Source organism: Argentina silus (genome assembly GCF_951799395.1).
Source record: "Argentina silus genome assembly, chromosome: 2".
NCBI classification, from domain to species: domain Eukaryota; kingdom Metazoa; phylum Chordata; class Actinopteri; order Argentiniformes; family Argentinidae; genus Argentina; species Argentina silus.
Genome location: NC_139656.1, coordinates 7,357,110 through 7,379,759, shown reverse-complemented (window position 1 = coordinate 7,379,759; position 22,650 = coordinate 7,357,110). Strand labels below are relative to the sequence as shown.

Below are 22,650 nucleotides of genomic sequence, written 5' to 3'. Positions count from 1 at the left end.
GCTTTACCTGCCCAACTTCCCTACTGCTAAAATTGGTTAAGATTTGTAAACATGTACTTTTGTTGTATATATTTAGCTACAGCAGATTACAGTGACAAGCTAATTCAACGCATCCTCCAGACCTTATCAAATCTATGCCCCGTCTGTAGAATGAAATCCTTGAAGAGTGGAGTGAAAAAGAAGAACGTATGACATCAAGGTAAACAAAGCATTATCTTTTATTACAACTACACAAATCTGATTTTGTTGTAGAACCCTTATGTCACACACTTTGTATTACAAAAATACATTCAAGAGTTCAAACAAACATGATAACAAACATAGCTTTATCCTAGATTTCAAGCTTTCAAGTAATTCAGACATAAAAAAGGCAAACAAAACCATAACATTTCAGTATACATGGCGGCTTCCTAGATTAACCCAACGATGACACACAGGCTTCAAATTACTGCTGGACACCAACACAGGTACCCAATTAACATAATGCATCTGTGGTCCATGAGTCAGTATTCAATTCAAACACCGGATATGCAACGTCTGACTAAAAAGGGAGATCGAAGTTGGGATTCGTTTGTTAATAGTTGGGATTTGAGGAGCGCAAGGTTATCCTAGATCTCCATCCAGAGCCTAAAAGTACATGTTGAGTTCACCAAGAGCTTCAGTCTCCATCGCAGTCTGCTGAATGGTAGACCCTGAGATAAACTCATCCAGGAACTTGTCATTGGTGGTCATTATTGGGCCATCTATAGTAGGCGGCTGCAACACTGCTTCAACATGACTGGCTGGTTGTGGGTTCACAACTGGTTGTGAGTTCATGTGGGATGATCCACCAATAGCATTACCCCCATAAGCGCAGTCTCCGCCGCCTTCTTGGCCATTGGTCAGCATCTCCAGGAAGCCAGTGCTGTCTGGTGATAAGTTGCTGGCAGTTGTTGCAGGCGACAGAAGGTCGGCGAAGAACTCGTCGTAAGCCGGGCTGTCGTAGACTGAGGTACTGGAGCTAACAGTGTTTGGGGAACCCAGTTCAGTGCTGTCTGGTTTGGGGGTGGACTCCCCTCCCACACCCCCCTGGTGTCCCAACATTTGGTTCAGCTTCTCAAGTTTCTTCTTCTTGGCTTTGAGTTTCATTAAGAGCTTGTACCTGAGGGCTTCAGTGTCACTGAGTCCGGGCGGAAGCTTTGAGGAGTGGCTGCTGTGTTTCTTGGAGGAGGTGATTTTAGGGAGCTCCGTAACTCCAAGTGGAGGTGATTTCATAGACACCACTGTAGTGTTAAGAGGGGGGTTCCTTGGGATAAAAGCAGCAGGCTGTAGCTTCTTTGAGACAGTATTTTGATGGAGTACCTGGCCGATCCTTTGCGAGGGCAGCTGGGTGGGAGGGGAGGTCTTGGATTGAGTAGGGTTGTTTGTGCTCTTAGCATGGAATCCGCTGAACATCTCGGCAGCTTTCACTGGTAGTGCCTTGTTATCGTCTTTCCTGAGGTCAGCTTTGGGATTGGCATACCTAGGGTGTCGTGGTGGCCACAGTGAGTTAGGTGTGGAGTGGTTGAAGGGGGGAGGCCTACTGTTGGGAGTGGGTGTGGAGGTGTTGGAGTGAGTGGAGTGTCGGCGGGTGTTTGGATCAGGCGCAGGAGGGAGATCAGGTTTTTCCAGCAAACGGTTATAGTGGGTTGGGGATTTCCTGGAAGGGTTAGGGGACACTGGGGGGGCTGGGGCTGGGGCTGGGGCTGGGGCTGGGGCTGGGGCTGGGGCTGGGGCTGGGGCTTTTATTGTGGCTCTGCTTCTGCCTCTCCTGGGCTTTGGGGGGTTTGAAGGAGCAGGTTTGAGTGTGGGATCAGGGGGCAACTCATTGGTAGATTCAGGGGACGTAGACATTTCAGAGGCAAACTCACTGGCCATTTCAGGGACAAGGCCATTTACATGAGCTGGGGTGTTGTTGTCCAAGGACCTCCCCATAGAGTCAACTTTGACCTCCACTAAAGTGAGCGTAACAATGTCATTGTGGGAGAGGCCCTCGAAGGTTTCAAGCAGTGTGGTGGAGCCAATGGATGCGTCAACGCTGGCTGTTACAGTTGAGTCCAGGTCATTTTCTGTGTCATCAGACACAGTTAACGCCTCTATAATGCCAGTGTCGTCGTAGGGGATGGGGAAAGGGAGGTGTGATTGGACTGATCGTTGGACAGATTCATCAGTTAAGTATTTTTCTGACAGGCTTTGAGAGGAAGAGCATGTTTTCGTATTCTCCCCATCTGTTTCCATCTCCCAAAAGACGACATGGATGTCTTTAGCAGGGATGGCCAGCTGACTGTGTATCAAACAGTTTGGGTGCTTCAGGTCATCAAATTCGAGCCATGATCCTGAAAAGGGTATGATAAACAGAAATGTTTAAACAACAGTTTTTGCACTCAGAAATACAAGTACCAGAGAGACTATAGAATAGACATTGTTTGAAATGAAAATGGTCAGTTTTATGTTCTGTTGAGTCACTATTATTAGTATATTCTAAAAGACAAAAAACCCATAACACATAACATACAATCCATGCTCACTACAAAATCATACGTTAACATGCCCCAGACCTGTGGAAAAATGCCTAGCCATCAGTTTAAAAACAAGTCTAAACACTAACCGTCAGGTTGGCGGACCCAGGTGACAAAGTGCTTAAGTTGTTGATCGTACTGTATGACAGTGGTGACTGAGTAACACTTCCCCTGGAAGCTGAAGGAGTAGATGCTAACATCATTTTCAGGCAGCCCGTCCACAAAGTGCAATGCGAACACCGGACACACCCTGGAGAAAATAAACAAAGCTTATATTATCATCGGTATACTGAAGTGACCAAAAACAGTAGAATATCAACTGGAACTTGAATCAATATCAGTGTTGATCAGATGACTATTGATGAAAGAGAGACATGACATGGAAGGGAAGCCACCTCAGAGTACTGAGTTTCACCCTGGGAAGGAAAGCAAGAGGCTAAACCCTCACCTCTCCAGGACCATCATCCTGGTCTGCTTGTTGTTGTAGCACTTGCTACATCTTGCTTTGTGAACTGCATTGAGCGGGTGCCAATCAGACACAACCTTGGTGAAGGTAGGGAGCGCCATTTTACGCCTGGAAAGAAAACCATAGTTAGTCTTTTGCTGTATACAATATCCTATTCACAAAGTGCTCCTCCAGGATGAGGATTGGCATTCCTAATCTAAAGGTTTTCAAGGTATGGGAGATGGCTGCGTGTGCAGAGCCAAATTTCTTGAAGACCATCCAAAATTAGGGGAATTGCATGAGTAAATATTTGTTTACTTTCATGATTAATTTTCTAAATTGACTTCTCTCCTCTCTTTAAACAGATCCCCGAAGGCAGAAGACTAGGCGTTCTTCCAGCTACAGAACATGTAGTGGATACTTCTTCTTCTTCTTCTTCTTTTCAGCACCTATTCTACTACAGCCGCATGCCTCAGGATGAGGAATGGCGTTACAGGCCAGGTTATCAAATGTAGGGACCATCTGTCAATTTCAATTATAGGATTCAAATGAAGACAAATCAGGACTACCATTTTCTTCACACATATCTTGTCAATCTTGTGATTTAGGTCATAAAAACCAAGGAATTCCCCATTTGTGGGCAATTTTTTTGTTGTAAAAGTGAGTAAAAGTAATAAGTCATATGTACTTCACTTTTAGTAATTAATTGGTAGCCAAATCAACTCCATAAAGATTGAATATTATTTGAATATAATGAGTACTAAATTAGCAGTTACTTGAAGTTGGTGGAGTGTTTACATCTGGTGCACTCAAACTCCCACTCATAAGCCAGATCGAAGAGAGGCTCCGCCCAAGAGTCCTCCTTAAGGAGCAGGGGCATGGCGAACACTGGTGTTTCATTTTGACCTAAAGGATACAACACAACACTGAGGTCAGGTTGAGGTCAAAGGTGAAATCAGGGGCGCATTAATATGGAATTCCAATTTAATATTCCTTTATATTTCATTGTGTTAACTTTTACGGTGATCACTAATTGTCAAAATTGATGAGCAAGTGCATTGGGTATTTGCAGTTACGTGAGGTCCATTTCATAACACAATGCCATTTAAAGTGTATTTATTAGCCTATAAGAATACACTGCAATTCCACATCTATGAGAAAGTGATGCTTACCCAGTTTGCATTGCAGTTTAGGCTGCAACAGATTGAAGATTACCATCCTATGGACATGCAGCTCTGTCATTACCCTCTGCAACACCTCGGAGGGAACCCTGACTATACCGTCTGCGCAGAAAGAAACAAGTTCACATGAAGTCAAACATTCATCACCGTAAATTAATTGCATGTGGTGTTTTTATAAATACATTAATCGAAACATGTATTTTTGCTGTACTAAAACAATGGTGTCTAATTCATACAGAAACACAGTTTCCACAGACTTGGGACTTTTTCCACATTTTGTTGTGTTACAACCTGACTTTCAAACAGATTTATTGATTTTTTTGTCACTGATCTACACAAAATACCCTATAATGTCAAAAAAAAATATATATATATATATATTTCTTTTACTATTTAATTTAAAATGAAAAGTTGAAATGTCAATAAGTATCTATGACACTTTCAAAATTAGCTCAAATGCAAACATATTGTTGTGTTATATGGTTGTGTTGCACATGGGAATTAGGTCTACCTACCGGTATTGGTATTATTTTTAGTCCGGGGATGAATACTCGTGTACACACTCACACAACTAACACCCACCTTTTCCAGTCTGCTGGTGCTGTGTGATCAGGGCACAGGCGTGGTCGTATCCCTCACACAGATCCCAGATGAGAGACCCTTTGGGCTGATCCCTGGGTCGGGTCCCTCTTAGGGTCCGACACTTCACCAGGAACACCAGCAGAGTGTCGAGCCAGCACAAGTTATTTTCATTCCTCCAGAACAGGTGAGGCGGAAGAGGGACGAGCTCTCCTATTGATATCACCGCAGAGTCTAGGAGACCCGTTTTGGGGTCCTGTTTGACCTCTGATGTTGTCTCCTGTTGGTCTGTGATTTTCTTGCGTTTCCGTCGATCCCTCTGGTTTGTTGCGAGGGGCTCTACCAGTGATGTCACTTCCTGTTTATCAGTGGAATCTGCTTCATCTTCTGCGGTGCTTCCTTCCAGTTCGTCCTCCACTCTAGACTGACTCAGGTCCACACTGCAGGGCCTGCACAGTAACTCTGGAGGTTGCTCTACCTCTTCACTCTCTTCCATGGCAGGCAGATCTTCCTCATCCCACGTCATGGGAGGCGGATTCTCATCCTCCGCTATGGGATACAAATCTTCCTCCATGACAGGCACTTCCTTCCCTGGGAGGGAAACAGCCTCTGGGGCAGGCAAGTCTTCGTCTGGGGCAGAAAACTTCTTCCCTGGGAGAGGAACAGCCTCTACATCAGGCAACTCCTTCTCAGGGACAGGCAGATTCTCCTCTGAGGCAACCACTGGAAGAGGAGCGACCTCTAGGAGAGGAGCAGCCTCCGGGGCATGCGACCTCTCCGCTGAGGCAGGCAACACCTTCTCTGACGCAGGCAGTTCCTCCGCTGTAGCAGCCACAGCCTCGGCTGGAAGAGCATCAGGCTCCGGAGCAGACAGCTCTTTCCCTGGGAGAGGAACAGCCTTGATGGTCTCTTCTGCCTCCTCAGATCGCAGGCGCTTAGTCGAGAGTAGCAAGTCCTCCATCTCCAGCCCACAGGGATTCTTCCTCTTGCCCCCTGTTTGAGGGTCAGTGGGGACAAGGCTGGCCAAGACATCCTCCAAAGGCCGGCTGACCAGGGGGAACAGGCACTGTGAGAGGAGAGGAGGGAGAAGGACAGTTAGTATGGAACATCCCCCACACCATCAACACACTAATATCTGAGTAACGGAGACTTGCATTACTCATTTGCTTTTAGAACTCTGGAGTGTCAATACTGGTCTAGCCCACTATCTTTAAGACATTCCCCAAGAACCAATACATAATTTGAACCCTGCCCTAGCCTGTGGAACCACCTGGTAGTTTATCAAAGTAAATGTCTGTTTTTGTGTTGAAGTTGTGTTTACTCTCTGTGTGTGAATTGTGACTGCAGTAGATGTTACTGACCTGTGGGCTTGTGCAGAGGGTAATGGACTCATGGAAGTTGATGCGATAGGTTTGCAGGGCACAGGTAAGGCCCTTGGCTGCACACCAGGGGCAGTTTTCAAATGATGCTGCCCTCTGTTGAACCTGGGGGTAGAAATGATTCAAGGCAAGGCAAGGTTATAAATCTAAGAGCGACAGAGTGGAGGGTAACCGGGTCACCTAAGAGACCACTGAGAGACACAGGATAATTTGAGTATAATTGAGTATCACTCAGTTCTTCAGAGTATCAAAAGAGTATAGTGGAGTATCAGAGTATTAGTGAGCTCTGATGTGCAGTTGTGAAACAAGATGAAGAGCTGATCATGCACAACATGGACAGTACACAGCTTCACATTAAACAATTTCTTTACATTACATTAATTGTTGAGCAGGGATTTATTGGACATTACTTGATTAACATATTCGTATGGAAATGTTTAATTTGAGGTAAGTTGTGCATTGTATCAGCAACCTCATCAGCATCTTAACACCACAAAAAAACTTTCGCCTTTAGATACCAAAGATTTCCGTTTTTGTTCCTCTGGTTGAATTTGTATAGGATTTAACAAGATACTGCGTATCAAACAGTATTTCTGTAACCCCAAAATAGCTTTGCACAGGGGACAGTAGTGAGAGGAATATACTTGAGTTCAACTGACTTTTCCCAAATACCCCGCCATCGCTGGGGCCGAAGCCCCCAAACCAGTGCCTTCGCCACTCATTGGCAAATCACTGAAGATCTTCGTGTGCAATGCTGTCCGGTGCCATTCGCAAAACATTACCATGTCACTGCAAACAGGCTCACCTCCGCACGCGCTGAAGAGGGGAACAGAACGAACAGCAACAGAACGTACAATACATTAGTGGGCCGTAGCACAACGTTGATAAACGTTCAAATTCAAATATCATGTAGAACATACATGCCTCTCTGTCATACAGAGTAGGGAATAAAGTCTGCAGCAGTTCTATCTGCAACGTTCAGTGCACCTTGCTGAACGCAAATCTGCGACCAACGCAGCTGTCTACAGACACGTGCGACGCTTGCGGCCAGGCAGTATCTCTGACAGTCCTGTAAAGTAGCTAGCTAGGCTAGCTTCATTAACTACTACTGGGGACAAATTAGCAATCATAACCTAATCATAACCTAATCAATCAAAATCGAATGTGCAGTATACACTACATGACCACTGTTGCACTTACTGGGCTATATCAACAACATTATCCAAATCTAACGCTTTCGTCAATCAATGAATGACAAGACGGTGCCGGGAACAAGATCCGACACTATGTCCACAAATTGTGGGATAACGGTTTAACTTAACCATTAACTACTTACCTCGGTAAAGAGCGTACTTGGTGAAGAGCTTATTAATAACCGCAGAAATCTATCAGAAGTCATTTCATTTATCAACTCCGGCCGGCGGCTGTGTACCTCCTCCATGTGTTGAGTTTTTCGTGAACAAAACGTTCTATTTCCGCTTGCCGCCGCCGGTTGTACAGCGAACTTTACCTTCCGCTCGAATGGGAAACACTGCATTGATCTTGTGTAGGCTTACTGCCTCCACTTGGCTACAAGAGTGCATTGCACGTTATTGTGTACCAATGGTCTACTCTAGACTGGTACACTTTGATCGAAATCGAGAAGAACACCAGATAGCTGCGACACGCAGGTAATGTGGGAATGCCTGGAATGAACATGTATGCAATCAACTGGCAGTAATGTAGATTTTGACAAATGAGTTTGCTAAGGACTTTGCATGTTTGCATTAATCGATAAAATCTTTTTATTATTATTATTATTTTTTTTTACATAAAATGCATTATTCAAATGTGGTGGTAAAACACATCATTATATTCAGCACACTATAAAAAACAGGCTACACACAATGGTTTGGATAGGCCTATTTAAAATATTCAATATATGACTGAATTGAAATTACGAATCAGTAGGCCCAATAGCAAATACAACCATTTGTGTTATTGGCATTTAATTCAATGTAATTGACTATGTCTCTCATTTGAGAAAGAATGGGTGAGTGGGGGCTTTGGGGAGGAACGAGGGTGTGGTTGGATGTGGGTACACGCCCCCATCCTGCTATTAATCTAAACACAATAACCCCCCCACCCCCCACCCCTCCTTGTGTAATTGCCCAAAACTGACAAAAACGACTGATGAAATTGACATCAGTGGTCTAAGAGGGATGTGTATTTGCTCTTGTGTATAAAGCTGAAACTAGTTTGCCATTATGTTTGTGTTGGAGTGTGGAAGTGATAACATAGCTAAAAGACCAGTAAAGACTTTCATTTCTAATTTCAGGTCTAATAGCAAAAAAAGAAAAACAGGAGCGTATAAAACTGATTATGATTGGCTTATAAAGTTGAATCTAATCTAATCTAATCTAATCTAATGATTGTTAACTTTATTAATCTAACCGTTATTTATCCAGGTTAGTCTCACTGAGATAAAAATCTATTTTACAAGAAAGACCTGGGAAATCGGTGAGAGGACCTCGATGGTTTGCCTGTTATGTTTTTGGATATGTTTTGACAGACATGTTTGTCGTCATTTTCTTAGTGGCAAAGTTAGATCATCTGATGTGGTTGCAAACATGTATTGGCTTTTGTCCGCAGTAAGTGCGCTCTACCTCCACGCTGTCGTGCTTGCTAAACAATCAGCATCTTTGGAAAACTAAAACATCCCATTTAGCGTAATAGATTATAGCCTACGGTACATTAAAGATTATTTTCCTTTGAACTGAGTGCCAAAACTAACGGGTCAAGTAAGGGTACAGTCATTCAAAAAGAAAGTGAGCAACTCCGTTGGATGCCGGCTGCTTGACAGCGAGAGCGCACATGGGTTTGTAATTTTGACTTAGAGAAGACAAAATAGAAATAGCCTTACTTTTTATAATTGTACAGTCTGCATCATGATTTCATTTTGTATTAAGAGATTAAAACCTATTGGTGAGACTATGGAACAAGCCTACAAATTATTGTTTAGACCAATGGGCCAAGCATGCATTGTTAAAACCTGTTAGAAATATTCCTACTTGTTATATTTGAAAATTATTAATTTGACTATTAACCTCATAACTCAGTTTCATGTTGAACAACACTCAATGTTTTGTAGACTGAACAGTCTAGTAGGCCTAATTGATACATCTACATAGCTGTGTACTGTATGATATAATCATTGATTGGGTCATTAATTATTGTCTAATTATCTCAAATTCCCTATACTTTATATATCATCCTAGCGGGAGGTTCATCGAACACTTTCATTTTTCCTACTGAAATGTCATCATCCCTATAATATATAAACGAGTAATAATTTGAAAAGGTACCATTGAGTAGGGCAAATAGACAATGGTGGTGTTGATTGATGGTGTGGAGAACCACTCACCTTCACCGTATCTCATTCACTTTACCACACTCTTGCTCACTACAACGTTCCAAGTTGTCTCATTCATTTACTACACCGTGTGTTCAACACAGAGAATTCAATACTATGGCAAACACACTACACTATCTAGCAGCAGCGCGCCTGAAGCTCAGCACAGAAACATTTTTCGTATTACCGCGCCAGTAAAAACTACAGTGACGTTTCACAAAAGACAGCCAATGGCACTTCGTCTGATATTAGGACAATGAAAAGCTTATGTCCAATCAGATAAACGCTACACTTGGCGGTAGCCAATGGGGTACAAGCTCCATCGAGAGTAATGTTACAGAACCGAAGACTGAAGACACACTGCGTATCGCTACAGCTCCCACATACAGCCATTGCAGACAGTGCATTGAGATACAGCGCCAGCCTCTTTGGTAAGTATCACACACAGACAAATTGAAAGTGGAGTTTAGGATAGAAATAACAAGACATTTCATGAGTACCGTAGAAATATAATAACCACGTTTGAATACAAGCTTGTCTACAATGGTCTGATTTTTCATCCAAATAAAACGTAAAAAAACCCAAGCAATTAGCTAGCTAAGCATTGAGTATTAGCTGGTCTATGAAAACACGGAAAACAATATAAAATCTTCAAATAATCTTGAATGACATTTTCTTTAAATGCAAATTATTTTGTATATTAATGTCATGTCTATGTTGCATGGTTAGGGGGAAATGTTGAGTATTAATCGGGTTAAAAATTATAAATGTCAAGCGGACAGTTTGCTGGGTAGCTAGAATTGAGTGAGCTAGCTTGACCCATAGCCATTGCAGTGAATTTCGAGGCTAGGATGCCTGTCGTGAAAATAAACATAAAACCGTGGGAACATGGAAAATAAATATGAAAATATAAGAAATGGAGAAACATAAATATCCTCTTATAATGTCTATAGTGTCATTGTTATTTTCCCCAAATTACCTCATAAAATAGTCAGGAAAAATTACCTCAGAATCTGCGCTTTACTGTAATGGCTGACTGTACTCGCATAGGAAACAAGGCTGAGGCAGTTGGCTGAGGCAGCCATAGAAGCGCAGTTCGGTTCAACTTTTTCAAACCGGGTTTTCTCATCAAACCGGTGTCTAACTGTAAAATGTAACGATTGGAAATTACGGTCCTATCTTTCCTTGTTGCAACGACGGTATTTTCACATTTTTCCGACGACAATAAAGGGTTGAAATCGCAAATTGAAAAGAGGTGGGTATCGCGGTCGCTCTGTCCTCTATTGCATGCAGTGTAATGGCTGTGCTGTGCACACAAAGAGAAGGAGCCATATTCACTGTGTTAGTGGATGAAGACAAGCGGCCATTCCGAGCTCATAGGCAACTTACTCAATGCAGCCCGCACATAGACATAGTACAGACCCAGTGTATTGCTATAGACGGCGGATAGTGCAATAGGAATCTACCGGGGGAAAAATTTGTCAAGATCGCGGGCTTTGTGAACATATTTGTCGAGTAAAAAAGCGAACTGGAAGGCGGGTGGAGACATTTGAGGTGGACTTTCTTTCATGAAGAAGGCTTTCTCACAAAATGGAAGAAGAAATATTGCCGTCGTTGTTGACCTCCTTTTCCTCAACAAGAGCCTATGCGCCATTGCTTGTTCGGTCTACACATAGAAACAGCTATAGAGATACACAGCTACCAGAATTATAACATGGACAATGATAGATTTTTCCCAGTTTTCACGAATTTCACAAATGTTACGGAATTGTATCCAGAGTGAAAAGGGAAACATTGTATTGATAATATTTTGAGTTTTGAGGGTCATTCGTAAACATTTTCCGTGTTTTTATTCATTTTCTGAGAAATGTATATTTTAGAGTAAATGACAAGTTTTTGTAAAGATATATACACACTAACGGCAGAAGCGTTTAGTGGGTACAGCAGGTATCATTTAATTCCATTTTGAGTTTTTCGGATTGTGCAAAATTGAAGTCTTTTAACATAGTGGTCCATGTTCTGTACGTGAACTCCACAAACTTTGAAGGAGGATTCTTTTCAAGAATGGGAACTTTCCTTCAGTAAAACCACATTGATCGCGTGAAAGAATTCCTCATTTATACATGTAATGTAACAGGCCTACTTGACTACGGTTTTTGCGTAAAATGTGAAGAGAATTATTTAGATTTGACCAGAAACAGCTGCGTTTCGGTAAAGGGCACAGTCCAGATTTGTCGATAAATGTTACACAGGGGGTGTTTTTTAGAGCTTATTTTCTAACAGACACTCCAGAACCGGACGTGTTTATTCGCAGAGAGTTACGTTTAATGTTCTGGTGCCAATAACCGAAGGAGGAGGGAAGGAAACGGTTCAGTGAGAGGAGGGATAACAATCTTATAGTACATTAATAATGAATCCCATAAACAAGTAGATGCTCTGATTGCATATGTATTCATCCCATGGTAAAACAAATTTTAGGGTCAGAAGATGCAACAAATTGCCTTGACCACAAGTTCAAATGCATCCATCTTCGAGCAACAAGAGTGTTTTCAAAATTAAATTCAAATCAGTCTACGGTACATTAATTCAGGTAGTGAATTTCTAGCAAATAATCAACCATGAAGACTAAAGGTTAATTTATGCTTTGTTGATCGACAGAGGTGACATCTAGTCAACACTTGAGTGTCGCCGAGGGGCGTCTCGCACCTCCTGAACTTGTTTATGTGGCAGCGACACTTCATCTTTGTCAAGCGGATGACACATTAAAAAGCATAAAACAGCATTAAAGGGATAGTTCACACAAATTACAATTATTTTTTTTAAATTGTAATTTGGATGAACTATCCATTTAAGGAGTTATTACGGGACAGGTAGAAAAAGATTTTAAAAACTTTTAATATCCCCTTGAGCACAGTCAAGTCAATCATAAAGAAGTGAAAGGTTTTTCACACGAGACAAAAAGATACTGACCTTTAAAGTCCGAATGAGGCCAACAGCAACTATGAACGAGCTGCATAGTTCAGTGGCTGAGATGGGAGAGAATGACCAAGTCAACCATACTATTATTCTACAAATCACTTATGGATTTTGCAGTAAAGTGTTTATGTGATACTGCTAAAATGTGGCACATTTGTTGGTCAGATAATCCAAATATTATGGTATTGTACTTTGACTGATGTTTTAATTTCTAATGTTTAGATATCGATTCCAAGATGGGGAAAGATCCAACAAAGCCGAGGGGGAAGATGTCCTCCTATGCCTACTTCGTCCAGACCTGCCGGGAGGAACACAAGAAGAAACACCCAGAGGCTTCTGTCAACTTCTCTGAATTCTCCAAGAAATGCTCTGAGCGGTGGAAGGTAGGAATGAGGAATAAGACTTGGGAGTTTTAATCATTAAACCCCCCCTCTCACACCACACACACACAATTCTCCAATAGTACTCTATTTGTAATTTCAATTACATTATGATAATGATTTTGCATATCATATATCATGTCAAATATATAATGCATATCAAATCATATTGTGAAGTGACGAGCACGCCCCGTCTGGCACCACTCTGTAGCACCTACCTTGGTGATGCATGGGTAATGATTCTTTACTGCAAATACAGTATCTTCTATATTTTAGTCTCTATGCACTTATAGACATATTGTGTTTCTGTATTCTTTCAGACCATGTCGGCCAAAGAAAAGGGCAAGTTTGAGGACCTGGCCAAGTTGGACAAGGTGCGCTATGAGAGGGAGATGAAGAACTACATCCCACCCAAAGGGGAGAAGAAGAAGAGGTTTAAGGACCCCAATGCCCCCAAGAGACCACCGTGAGTACTGGCTGTCGAGAAGTAATCACCCAGAAACTCTTACTCAAGTATTTAACTGTAAGTATCTGTAAAGCAACAGGTGGTTTAAGGGGTAGAGTTGCCAAACATTTTAAAGAATAAAATATAGGAAAACAGTTATTTGGGATCCAATAGGCAAAACATAGTCTAGGTGTGTGCGTGTGTTTTTCAACTGGATTTAAAACACAAACTACCAACACATGATACTAACTTCTTTCCACCCCCTTCTGGTCCAGTTCGGCCTTCTTCATCTTCTGCGCGGACTTCCGCGGCAAGGTCAAAGGTGAGACTCCTGGCCTGACCATCGGTGACGTGGCGAAGAAACTGGGCGAAATGTGGAACGGCACCTGTGCCGAGGACAAGCAGCCCTACGAGAAGAAGGCTGCCAAGCTGAAGGAGAAGTACGAGAAGGTAAACAATGCAGTCCTTTAATAAAATCCTCAGCATGGAAACAAGTTTTCTTCAGTGCATTAAACTCAGAGCAACAGCTGGTACTCCACCATTGATTTGGTTAGTGTTTTGCTCTTTAACACCAAGTATTCTGAATCCCTCCTTTTCCTCCCCCATCACAGGACATTGCAGCGTACCGTGCCAAGGGCAAGGTGGCTGTAGGAATGCCCGCGAAAGCCCCCGCCAAGGTGGTGGAGAAGAAGAAGGAAGACGAGGATGATGATGATGACGACGAAGATGAGGATGATGATGAGGATGATGATGAGGATGATGACGAGTAGATTCTGTTACATGTAAAGCTTAATTTGTTTATAAAGCATCAAACCCCCCTGTACACACTTCACTTACTGAAAACAAAAAAAAAGTTAATGACTAAAAGAAAAAAAAACACAAAACCTACCAAAAAAAATAAGGCTTGTGTATAAGAATTGTTTTTAAGCTGTACAGTTTTTTTCTCCTTTTTGTATAGTTAACACTACAAAAGTGTCTTCTGTGTTTGTCTTTATCTTTCTTCCCAGTCTCTTATTTCTCCCAGTGGTAGTTCTTAGACCACTATCCCTGCCTGGTACAGTTTAAAGGGGTTGTAAAAAAATAAATAAAAAATAAATGGCTTGGAACCGTTGGGCTTACTTACCCTAGCTAGAGGTGCACAGCACACAACCTAGTCTTGCGTGGGGTCATGTTATTTTTCCTTTGATGTATTTGTTTCTTTTTATTTTAAATGACGTATTATCAAATTGCCGTATAATAAAGTTATTTTACTGTACTTTAAATACCACTGTAATTGCAAAATAAGAAAGATTTGCATCTGTTTTTGTTGAAATTCTGAATTGCTTCTGACGTCAATAAACCTTTTTTTGTAATAGATCAGTTTATTTATTGTAGATAGACCACCTTCCCCAAAATATGTCCAAGTGCAACTATACAGGCGGGCTCTATTCAGCTTTCGATTACACTAATTAAATAAAAGTTTATTTGTCATACACGAATATAGCTGTAGACGGTGTAATAAAATGCTTTGGGCAAGCTAGCTCAGCACTGCAACAATGAAGTAATAATAACATAAGTTAGCAATTATAGTATGTAATAGTATGAGTGTACAACAAGTTTGACAAGAGTTTAGTAGATACTATAACCAGAGCAGACGACAGGAAAGATCAAGTTCATCGAGAACATTAAAGGTAGCTAGTGGTAGTCTAATCCTTGTAGACAAGACAGGTGGGCAGCAGGAGTTAGTTTGGACAAGATAGGTGCATCACACCTCCCGCTGACTTATTTCATGGTATTTGGTTAGCAGTGACAATGTATAGTAGTGTGAGTAGTGTGAGTAGTGGTTGGAATGTATGTGTCTTCTAAGGAGGTCTGTAGACACTAAACCACTTAACCTGTCTTCTTCAAGGTTAGTGTAGTGTAGAGCATTTCAATGCTCATTATCAGTGCATAGATGTCATCACATGACCCATGTGATTGGTATGTACTGTCAATCAATCACTTGAGATGCAGTTATACATTATGGGTGAAGGTGACATACTGGGAATAAACAGTGTGGAGTGTTACAGGCAATTATTGGTGACTAATTGTTTGGAAATTGTGCCCTAAGCAGGCTACAATGGCCTCCTGGGATCTTCTATCCTCCCTCATGGTGTTGGGGCCTGTCACTGTGGTGTAGACTGTAGAGGTGTGATCATTTGGGCTTATGAATGATGGACTGACAGTGTCTGTTCGTGCATGGACAAGCTGTCCTCTTATAAGGAAGTCAGTCACACATCATCATGACTGTGTGCGCGTGTGTAGCTTCTCTCTCTGCCTTTGTAACAGTATAGTAGCTAGCTAGCTTGTAGTGCCTGTGCTTTAGCTCTGCGCCACACGCGCCAACACCATGCATCACTGACTCCTCTTCCTGTTTTATTTAGATACAGCTGCCTCTCTCACTGAGTCCCATCCAGGATGAAAAAAGAGACCATTTATATAAGAAGGATTATGTGCTTTGAAAAATCCAGTGACACAAGAATATGGCATACTACTGCTACCGTAATACAGACTGCCACAAATCACTGAGGCCTACAAAACAACACTTGATATAGCTGCCCTGGGGCTTTTTCATAGGGGATACAACATTATTGAATGTTCAGATAAGAACATGAACATGATTCTCGATCATGCAGAATATGGGGCCATGTCTGCACACTGTGCATAATGTCCTGCCCGGAACATTTCTATCTGCAGTAGTGTTGGACAACTGAATGAGCCCTGGTATCAAATAGGGGCATTGATCGAGCACTTTGGAGATGCCATGTGATACAGTTCTGTATAATATAATAAATAACTTAGTTATTTAATAATCACTGATTCTTTCTAAAGGACATGATGTATAAATGATTGATATTTCTGCCAGGACAACTGACAATTTAAAACTTCCATCTTGTCAATTTGGACTTGATGCAACACACAAGCGAACAAAATACTATTTGAAAGACACTCAAAATAGAGGATGACTGCACAATTTTCAACCCACTAATCATCATAACATCATAACAATGGATGGAGGATTGCAGTTTGTTTACAATACACACCCACTGCTGTGATTTCCTGGTTTGGAAATGCTATTTGGCAACTCTAGTAAATACATTAACATTTGGTATCATAGTGTTACACGAGTAGTGTTGATGGTCCAGCTCCTGTTCAGCAGCTCTTGGTCGCTGGGTGAGTGGGTCCAGCGGGGCGCGTGTGCAGAAAAGGCCTGAAAGAGACCAGGCACACAGCGCCACAGTGGGCCTCACTAATTCCAGCCACTGTTGTTCACTCGCACAAACTGGTCTTTGATTGACATCCAGTGGTGATAATGTAGAACTGCAAACGTATTGTTGAAAACATATGGGAAAACCTTTTTTGTTTCTCACATATGTTGCATTTTAAATTTGAGCTTGTCAGAGGTCTGATCTGTGAGCACTTCAGTGTAGTTTTACAACATAAAGCATTGCTCAGAAAGTCTAACTTTAAATCTTGAGTTCCGAGAATGAGCAGGCATGCTCTTTCCTCCCTCTGTGGGTTAGCACAGTCACTTGTGGGTAGACGCTGGCACATTGCACAAGGGCAGTATAAAACTCCATTGCCTATTGAATGGGACCAGGCAGTCTCTGGAAACAGTTACAAACACAGAACTAAACGGAAATGTCTCAGAGTAGTGTCACACTATTAAATATGTTTTGGATTTCAAAGTTATGTTGTTTTGCTCTCCACTACAACCTGTCTATAGTGAACTGAAGGTTATTAATTGGTAAGCTTTTAAGTTGGGATGAATTCCAGCAACATAGCTAAAGAACAAACAAGCAACTGAGTGAGTTACAAACTGAAAAGTCACTCTATTCTTCAGTGTAGTAACCTCATATCCATGGACCGTATTTTTGGTGAGCACTTGGCAGGTGGAGTAAAAATGGGTTACCAATACTTTAGTCTGTTTCGGTTTTCGATGTCTGGATTAAGACATTAAGCACTTTGCAGCCTGTGACCTCTCTGAAAGGACAAATGTCTTTGTTTAAGATCCCTCTCCATTTTTCTCCAGTTTTAGAAATAATTGGGGCAGCCGCATCTTCATAAGTTTGTCTAGGCCGATACACCCATTGATGATATATGGGGATACACCCCAGGCCAAAAAATGTTTGAGAGTCTGTCTTGTTGACAGCTGCCATTCACTCGCTGCGGCGGCCCCGCCTCCTCTTCCTGTCTCCCCCCGTTCGTCATCAGCATTCTCCACACGGCGTCTCTCTGCGGCCATGGTAACAACACTGTGTAACGGACTTCTGCACCAAACAACAGAAATAAGTGCTTCTCACTGAGGTAAAATTATATTATTTACATGAAGATGATCGGAAATACTATTTGTTTAGCTTTCGGTGGTTTGGTTGTGCAGCGTGCACGTTTAATACATATAAAGACATTTTGTTGCCATGCTATTCGTTTTGTTGTCTGTGGCCTATCTGGGCGTAAACTGACTAGAGCATGATGGGAAATGTTGTTTTATTTTATCACCTTGTCAGAAGAATCAAACGCAAAGATCTCCGTGATAAACTACAAACCCCAATTACTGACATGCGGTGATAGAACCAGCTTTATTTAATTAATTGATACATTTGATAGATAATTTGTGTGCATGCAGAATAGTTTTAAATATTGAAGAATATAGCTATATGTAGCTACAGTAATCGCATGAATTCTATTAGTGCATTATCAATTTTTGACACATTATTTGAAATTGATGTGTTAGCACTATGACCATCTAACTGCTGCAGATAGTTATGCCACTGTCAGTATTCTTTGTTGTCAGTACAGTGAATTGATTTCATATAATCTCAATCTCACTTGAAAGAGCAATATACCAATCTTAATTGAATAAGAGGGAGACGCTTTCATTGCTCAAGTGAAGTAGCCCAGGCTGGCTGGCCTGTCTGTTACTTATTTAGCACAATAATATTTTCTTATCAACCATTGGTGATTTGCAATAAAATAATTCTATTCTATAAGGTTTTTCCCTGCCAGATATCCTCTCACAACATGAATTTGTCAGAGATCTGTGACAATGCAAAGAAGGGCCGTGAGTATGCCTTACTGGGTAACTATGATTCGTCCATGGTGTACTACCAAGGAGTGATCCTACAGATCTACAAACACTGCCAGTCCCTCAGAGACCCAGCCCTCAAAGTCAAATGGCAACAGGTGAGACACTTATGTTAATGTCACAGTCTGTTTTCTACAGCGATATGTCTCTCTGTGTGACACTCCTGAACAGAAACCACTTTTGATACCAGTTCAAAGTTCAGGAGGTTTTATCATCTGCTTGCTTTGATGTCACACTTATACCCTGACAAGCGCTTTACTTATCTGCTTAAATAAAGGTTAAATACAAAGAAATAAAAAGCAATTCAAGCCAGAATATATATATATATATATATATATATATATACATACATACATACACACACACATATATATATGTTTTTACAGAAGAACATTCTAAGATAAATTATTCATGAAACCTCCCTTGTGGTGTATGCTTCGACCCTCCCTCTCGCTGTGACTGTCCAGGTGAGGCAGGAGCTGATGGAGGAGTATGAGCAGGTGAAAGGCATTGTGGGAACCTTAGAGAGCTTTAAGGTGGACAAGCCTGTGGACTTCCCTGCCCCTCAACCCGAGGAGGGGCCCCGGGACCCTGCAGTCTGGCCTCCACCTACCCCCGCTGAGCACAGGTCCGCAGTTTTCAACTTCTTCAATGTCCCCAAACTTAATAACTGTCCCCAAAGTTGTAGTGCCCCACTGACACAGCACAGCAAAGGTAAGCAACAGGACAGCTACACAGGTGAGTGGCTCAGCTGAATAGCTTGGGGAGACAGACAGCATATAACGTAATACTGTAGCTCCAGTAACAGATTGTAGCTTTGTATGTTGGGGTTGTGTGTGCTCAAGTGATTATATCAGAACTTCAAAGTACTTAACCAGTGGAGCAGGTTCAGAGTGCATTGTATTCACTGATAAAGGGCAAGGAAAAAAACTTCCCTTAACCAAATGAATACCACTGACTCAAGCTATTTCCTTTTGTGTGCAGATGTGCTTAGCAGAATGTGTATGTGTCTGTCTGTGTGTGTCTGTGTGTAGGGCCCCTGCCCCTGTGAAGCGTCCTAACAGTGGTATGAAGCCCCAGAGGAAGGATTCCCCTGGTCTGCAGCACAGGGGTGCGGGGGGACGTGGGCAGACCAACCCCAAAACAGACCGTCCCGCCCCTCGAGACAACCGTGGCACCAAGGCCAGAGACGACAAGGTCAGTGAATATAGACAGAGACCCCAAATCAGTCACTGAATGAGAGTGAGTAAATGAATGAATCAGGCAGTCTGATTTTATTGAATTTATTTAACAATTGAAAATACATATTAAGCTGCTCCAGTGGAAGACATACATTTCAAACCATCTATGATAAAATCCCTGAAGGCTTATTTCCATAGTGGTCCTTTAACTCTAGTCAGTCAGAACAGAAGGAAATGTGTACAATCCAGTCATTTGGTCAATCAATCAACCAATCATACAGTCAATGATATAGGGAAGTGTAACTGTGTGTGTGTGTGGGTGTCTCCATCTCCCAGGGTAAGAAGGCGGCAGGAGAGGGGGCAGGTGAGGGCGAGCTGAAGAGGTTTGACGGCTCGGGATACGACAGTGATCTGGTGGATGCACTGGAGAGAGACATCGTATCCCGCAACCCCAACATACACTGGTACAGTATACACACACACACACACACACACACACACACACACACACACACACACACACACACACACACACATATATACACACACACACACACATATATACACACACACACACACACACACACACACACACATATATACACACACACACACACACACACATACATACACACATACACACACACACACACACACACACACACACACACACACACACACACACACACACACACACACACTGCTGCCCATGCAGGTGTTACTCATTGCTGACTGTGAAGCTGTGTATACATGTATTGCTGCTCTTGCAGGGATGGTATTGCTGATCTGCGTGTGTGTGTGTGTGTGTGTGTGTGTGTGTGTGTGTGTGTGTGTGTGTGTGTGTATTGCAGGGATGACATTGCTGATCTGGAGGATGCTAAGAAGCTGCTGAGGGAGGCTGTGGTGTTGCCCATGTGGATGCCTGATTTCTTCAAGGGCATCCGCCGCCCATGGAAGGTAACAGAGAGAGAGACAGAGAGTCGGGGAGAGTGTGCGCATCATCAGCATCTATAATTAAAGACCCTGTTCAGTCATGCTACTCCCAGCCTCACAATGACATCATGACTCACTCTGAATGGCCAATCAGGTGTTTCTTCTCGCTGTCTATCCTCCTCTGAACCAATCACATGGGGGTTGATTCCCTCAGGCCCAATCATGTGAGGATGAAAGCTTTCTGAGTCGCAAGAACACAATATATGTTTGCTTATGTACCAAACCAAGAATGAACACAAACAGTGGACAGATGTTAGCACAGTGTTTTTTTTTTTAAGAAACAACATATCCAGAGGCTCCTTCGTTCTATTCAGTCTTTTCACTTAAGCTGTCATACACCTCTTAGTCCAGTGGGTGGCATTATTGTAAAGGACAGACTGTGTGTAGCTGACGATGGCCTTTTCTCAACAAATAGCTTAAATAGCTTCCTTTCCTTAAAGTCTTGACTTCATCACAATTGAAGGGCACATGTATTTCCTCCATGCTGGTCTCATCTGACCTGGTATTTCCTACTAGATCATGATAGAAGGGGGACAGGGGGGCTTAGCTATCTAGACTACTAGGACACTGTCCCTGTCTCAGTCTACCTAATCCAATACATTGCCAGAGTGTCCTCTTATAACACCCTCACTTATTTAGGAAAGGCCTTATCTCTCCTGTAAGAAGATATTCCTTGTCCAAATGGAAAAGCATAGGAAAGGCTCATATCATAAACACACACTCATTGAACTTGGTGGCCACATGGCGCTACCAGATGGCTATGGAACATTGGCAAGGCAATCCTTATGTGTATCACTATGTTGTGCATGTGTGTCATTTCGTTGTGACTATGTGTATGATAGATGGCGGGTGTGTTTTGATGACGTGTGAGTGAGTGTGTGTGTGTGTGTGTGTGTGATATTGTTGTGACTCACTCTGCCTCTCCTCCTAGGCTGTATTGATGGTTCTGTGTGTGTCTGTGTGTCTGTGTGTCTGTGTATGTGTAACACCATCATGCCTCCCACTCTCCCAGGGTGTGTTAATGGTTGGGCCACCAGGGACAGGGAAGACCATGTTGGCCAAAGCTGTGGCCACTGAGTGTGGCACCACTTTCTTCAATGTCTCCTCCTCCACCCTCACCTCCAAATACAGGGGCGAGTCAGAAAAACTTGTCCGCCTGCTGTTCGAGATGGTGAGTGTGTGTGTGTGTGTGTCTGTGTGTGTGTGTGTGTGTGTGTGTGTGTGTGTGTGTGTGTGTGTGTGTGCCTGTCCATGTGCTGTAAATAGTAATATCTTCTACCAACTTAGGAGGATGCTGAGGGTGATTTGTTGCCCTGCTGCAGTGAAAAGGAGTTAATTGATCATTAAGTTGATCATTAATATAAAGATACTATATTTGGAAATAGAAGAGAATTCTCATTTTAATGTTCTGTCCAGGCACGGTTTTATGCTCCGACGACCATCTTCATAGACGAAATCGACTCTGTCTGTGGCAGACGAGGAACGTCAGATGAACACGAGGCCAGTCGCAGGGTCAAATCAGAACTGCTGGTTCAGATGGACGGTGAGATGCCTGCAGGGGGGTTGGGGTTTTGGGAGTACTATTTTTCTGGGTCTGCTGATATTGGGATACTGGTAAAAGATGCATTCGCTCTAAGGCTCTTGCCACACTAGTCTGTTGTATCTGTTAATTATGGACGACAGAGATCTGTACAAGGCTCTAGTTTTATTACAGACAGAAATGTTCGTCGATCTGTTGGCAGTTGTCGTCTGTTTAGCCCAGGGGTCGGCAATCTGAATAGTTTTCAGATCTGGAATAGTAGTAGACTTTAACAAATGTATTTCATCCACACTGCACATTGAAAATGGTGTGTTTACTAGGGATGTACCCGATGTGCAGGAATAATGAGATTCAAACAAATATAGATAGGCTATGTGCCGAATATCAACTTCATCATTCTGAATTTCTGAGGAGCCTATTTGTTAGTATTATGCTTGTTGTTTATTCATTCACTTTTCATTATGGATAATAATCATGTTTTTTTGTCCAGATAGGTGACTATGTTGAAAACACGTAGAA

General features: G+C 42.3%; 3 protein-coding genes across 3 annotated transcripts in view; 2 read left to right on the top strand and 1 right to left on the bottom strand.

Annotated features, from left to right (window-relative positions):
* Positions 1-200: 200 nt before the first annotated feature.
* uspl1 (ubiquitin specific peptidase like 1) lies at positions 201-7,587 on the bottom strand. The gene is made up of 9 exons (XM_083665034.1): positions 7,458-7,587; positions 6,781-6,937; positions 6,104-6,226; positions 4,746-5,808; positions 4,155-4,265; positions 3,759-3,888; positions 2,986-3,111; positions 2,627-2,787; positions 201-2,354 (listed from the first exon to the last, which is right to left on the bottom strand). The coding sequence occupies exons 2-9, from the start codon at positions 6,904-6,906 to the stop codon at positions 628-630; spliced, it is 3,567 nt and encodes a 1,188-aa protein (XP_083521160.1). The 5' UTR covers positions 6,907-6,937; positions 7,458-7,587; the 3' UTR covers positions 201-627.
* Positions 7,588-9,855: 2,268 nt separating this feature from the next.
* Positions 9,856-14,667, top strand: hmgb1a (high mobility group box 1a). The gene is made up of 5 exons (XM_083697355.1): positions 9,856-9,943; positions 12,711-12,871; positions 13,189-13,334; positions 13,589-13,763; positions 13,925-14,667. The coding sequence occupies exons 2-5, from the start codon at positions 12,725-12,727 to the stop codon at positions 14,081-14,083; spliced, it is 627 nt and encodes a 208-aa protein (XP_083553481.1). The 5' UTR covers positions 9,856-9,943; positions 12,711-12,724; the 3' UTR covers positions 14,084-14,667.
* A 2,876-nt stretch (positions 14,668-17,543) lies between these two features.
* The window catches only part of katnal1 (katanin p60 subunit A-like 1), a 7,879-nt gene continuing 2,772 nt past the window's right edge, over positions 17,544-22,650 (top strand). The window contains exons 1-8 of the mRNA XM_083696334.1: positions 17,544-17,639; positions 18,324-18,515; positions 18,885-19,045; positions 19,452-19,614; positions 19,935-20,062; positions 20,450-20,555; positions 21,604-21,762; positions 22,008-22,134. Of these exons, the coding sequence (XP_083552460.1) occupies positions 18,354-18,515; positions 18,885-19,045; positions 19,452-19,614; positions 19,935-20,062; positions 20,450-20,555; positions 21,604-21,762; positions 22,008-22,134 (1,006 nt within the window). The 5' untranslated portion in view covers positions 17,544-17,639; positions 18,324-18,353. The remainder of the gene's footprint in view (positions 17,640-18,323; positions 18,516-18,884; positions 19,046-19,451; positions 19,615-19,934; positions 20,063-20,449; positions 20,556-21,603; positions 21,763-22,007; positions 22,135-22,650) is intronic.

What these genes read in the sequence shown, in the direction of transcription:
- uspl1 (XM_083665034.1), bottom strand. Translation starts at nt 6,906, where the DNA reads ATGGTAATGTTTTGCGAATGGCACCGGACAGCATTGCACACGAAGATC. An exon ending in CCCTCTGCACAAGCCCACAG is followed by an intron (nt 5,809 to 6,103) that starts GTCAGTAACATC and finishes CTCCTCTCACAG; the next exon opens with TGCCTGTTCCCCCTGGTCAG. An exon ending in TAAACTGCAATGCAAACTGG is followed by an intron (nt 3,889 to 4,154) that starts GTAAGCATCACT and finishes TGTATCCTTTAG; the next exon opens with GTCAAAATGAAACACCAGTG.
- hmgb1a (XM_083697355.1), top strand. Translation starts at nt 12,725, where the DNA reads ATGGGGAAAGATCCAACAAAGCCGAGGGGGAAGATGTCCTCCTATGCC. An exon ending in AATGCCCCCAAGAGACCACC is followed by an intron (nt 13,335 to 13,588) that starts GTGAGTACTGGC and finishes CTTCTGGTCCAG; the next exon opens with TTCGGCCTTCTTCATCTTCT. An exon ending in TGAAGGAGAAGTACGAGAAG is followed by an intron (nt 13,764 to 13,924) that starts GTAAACAATGCA and finishes CCCCCATCACAG; the next exon opens with GACATTGCAGCGTACCGTGC.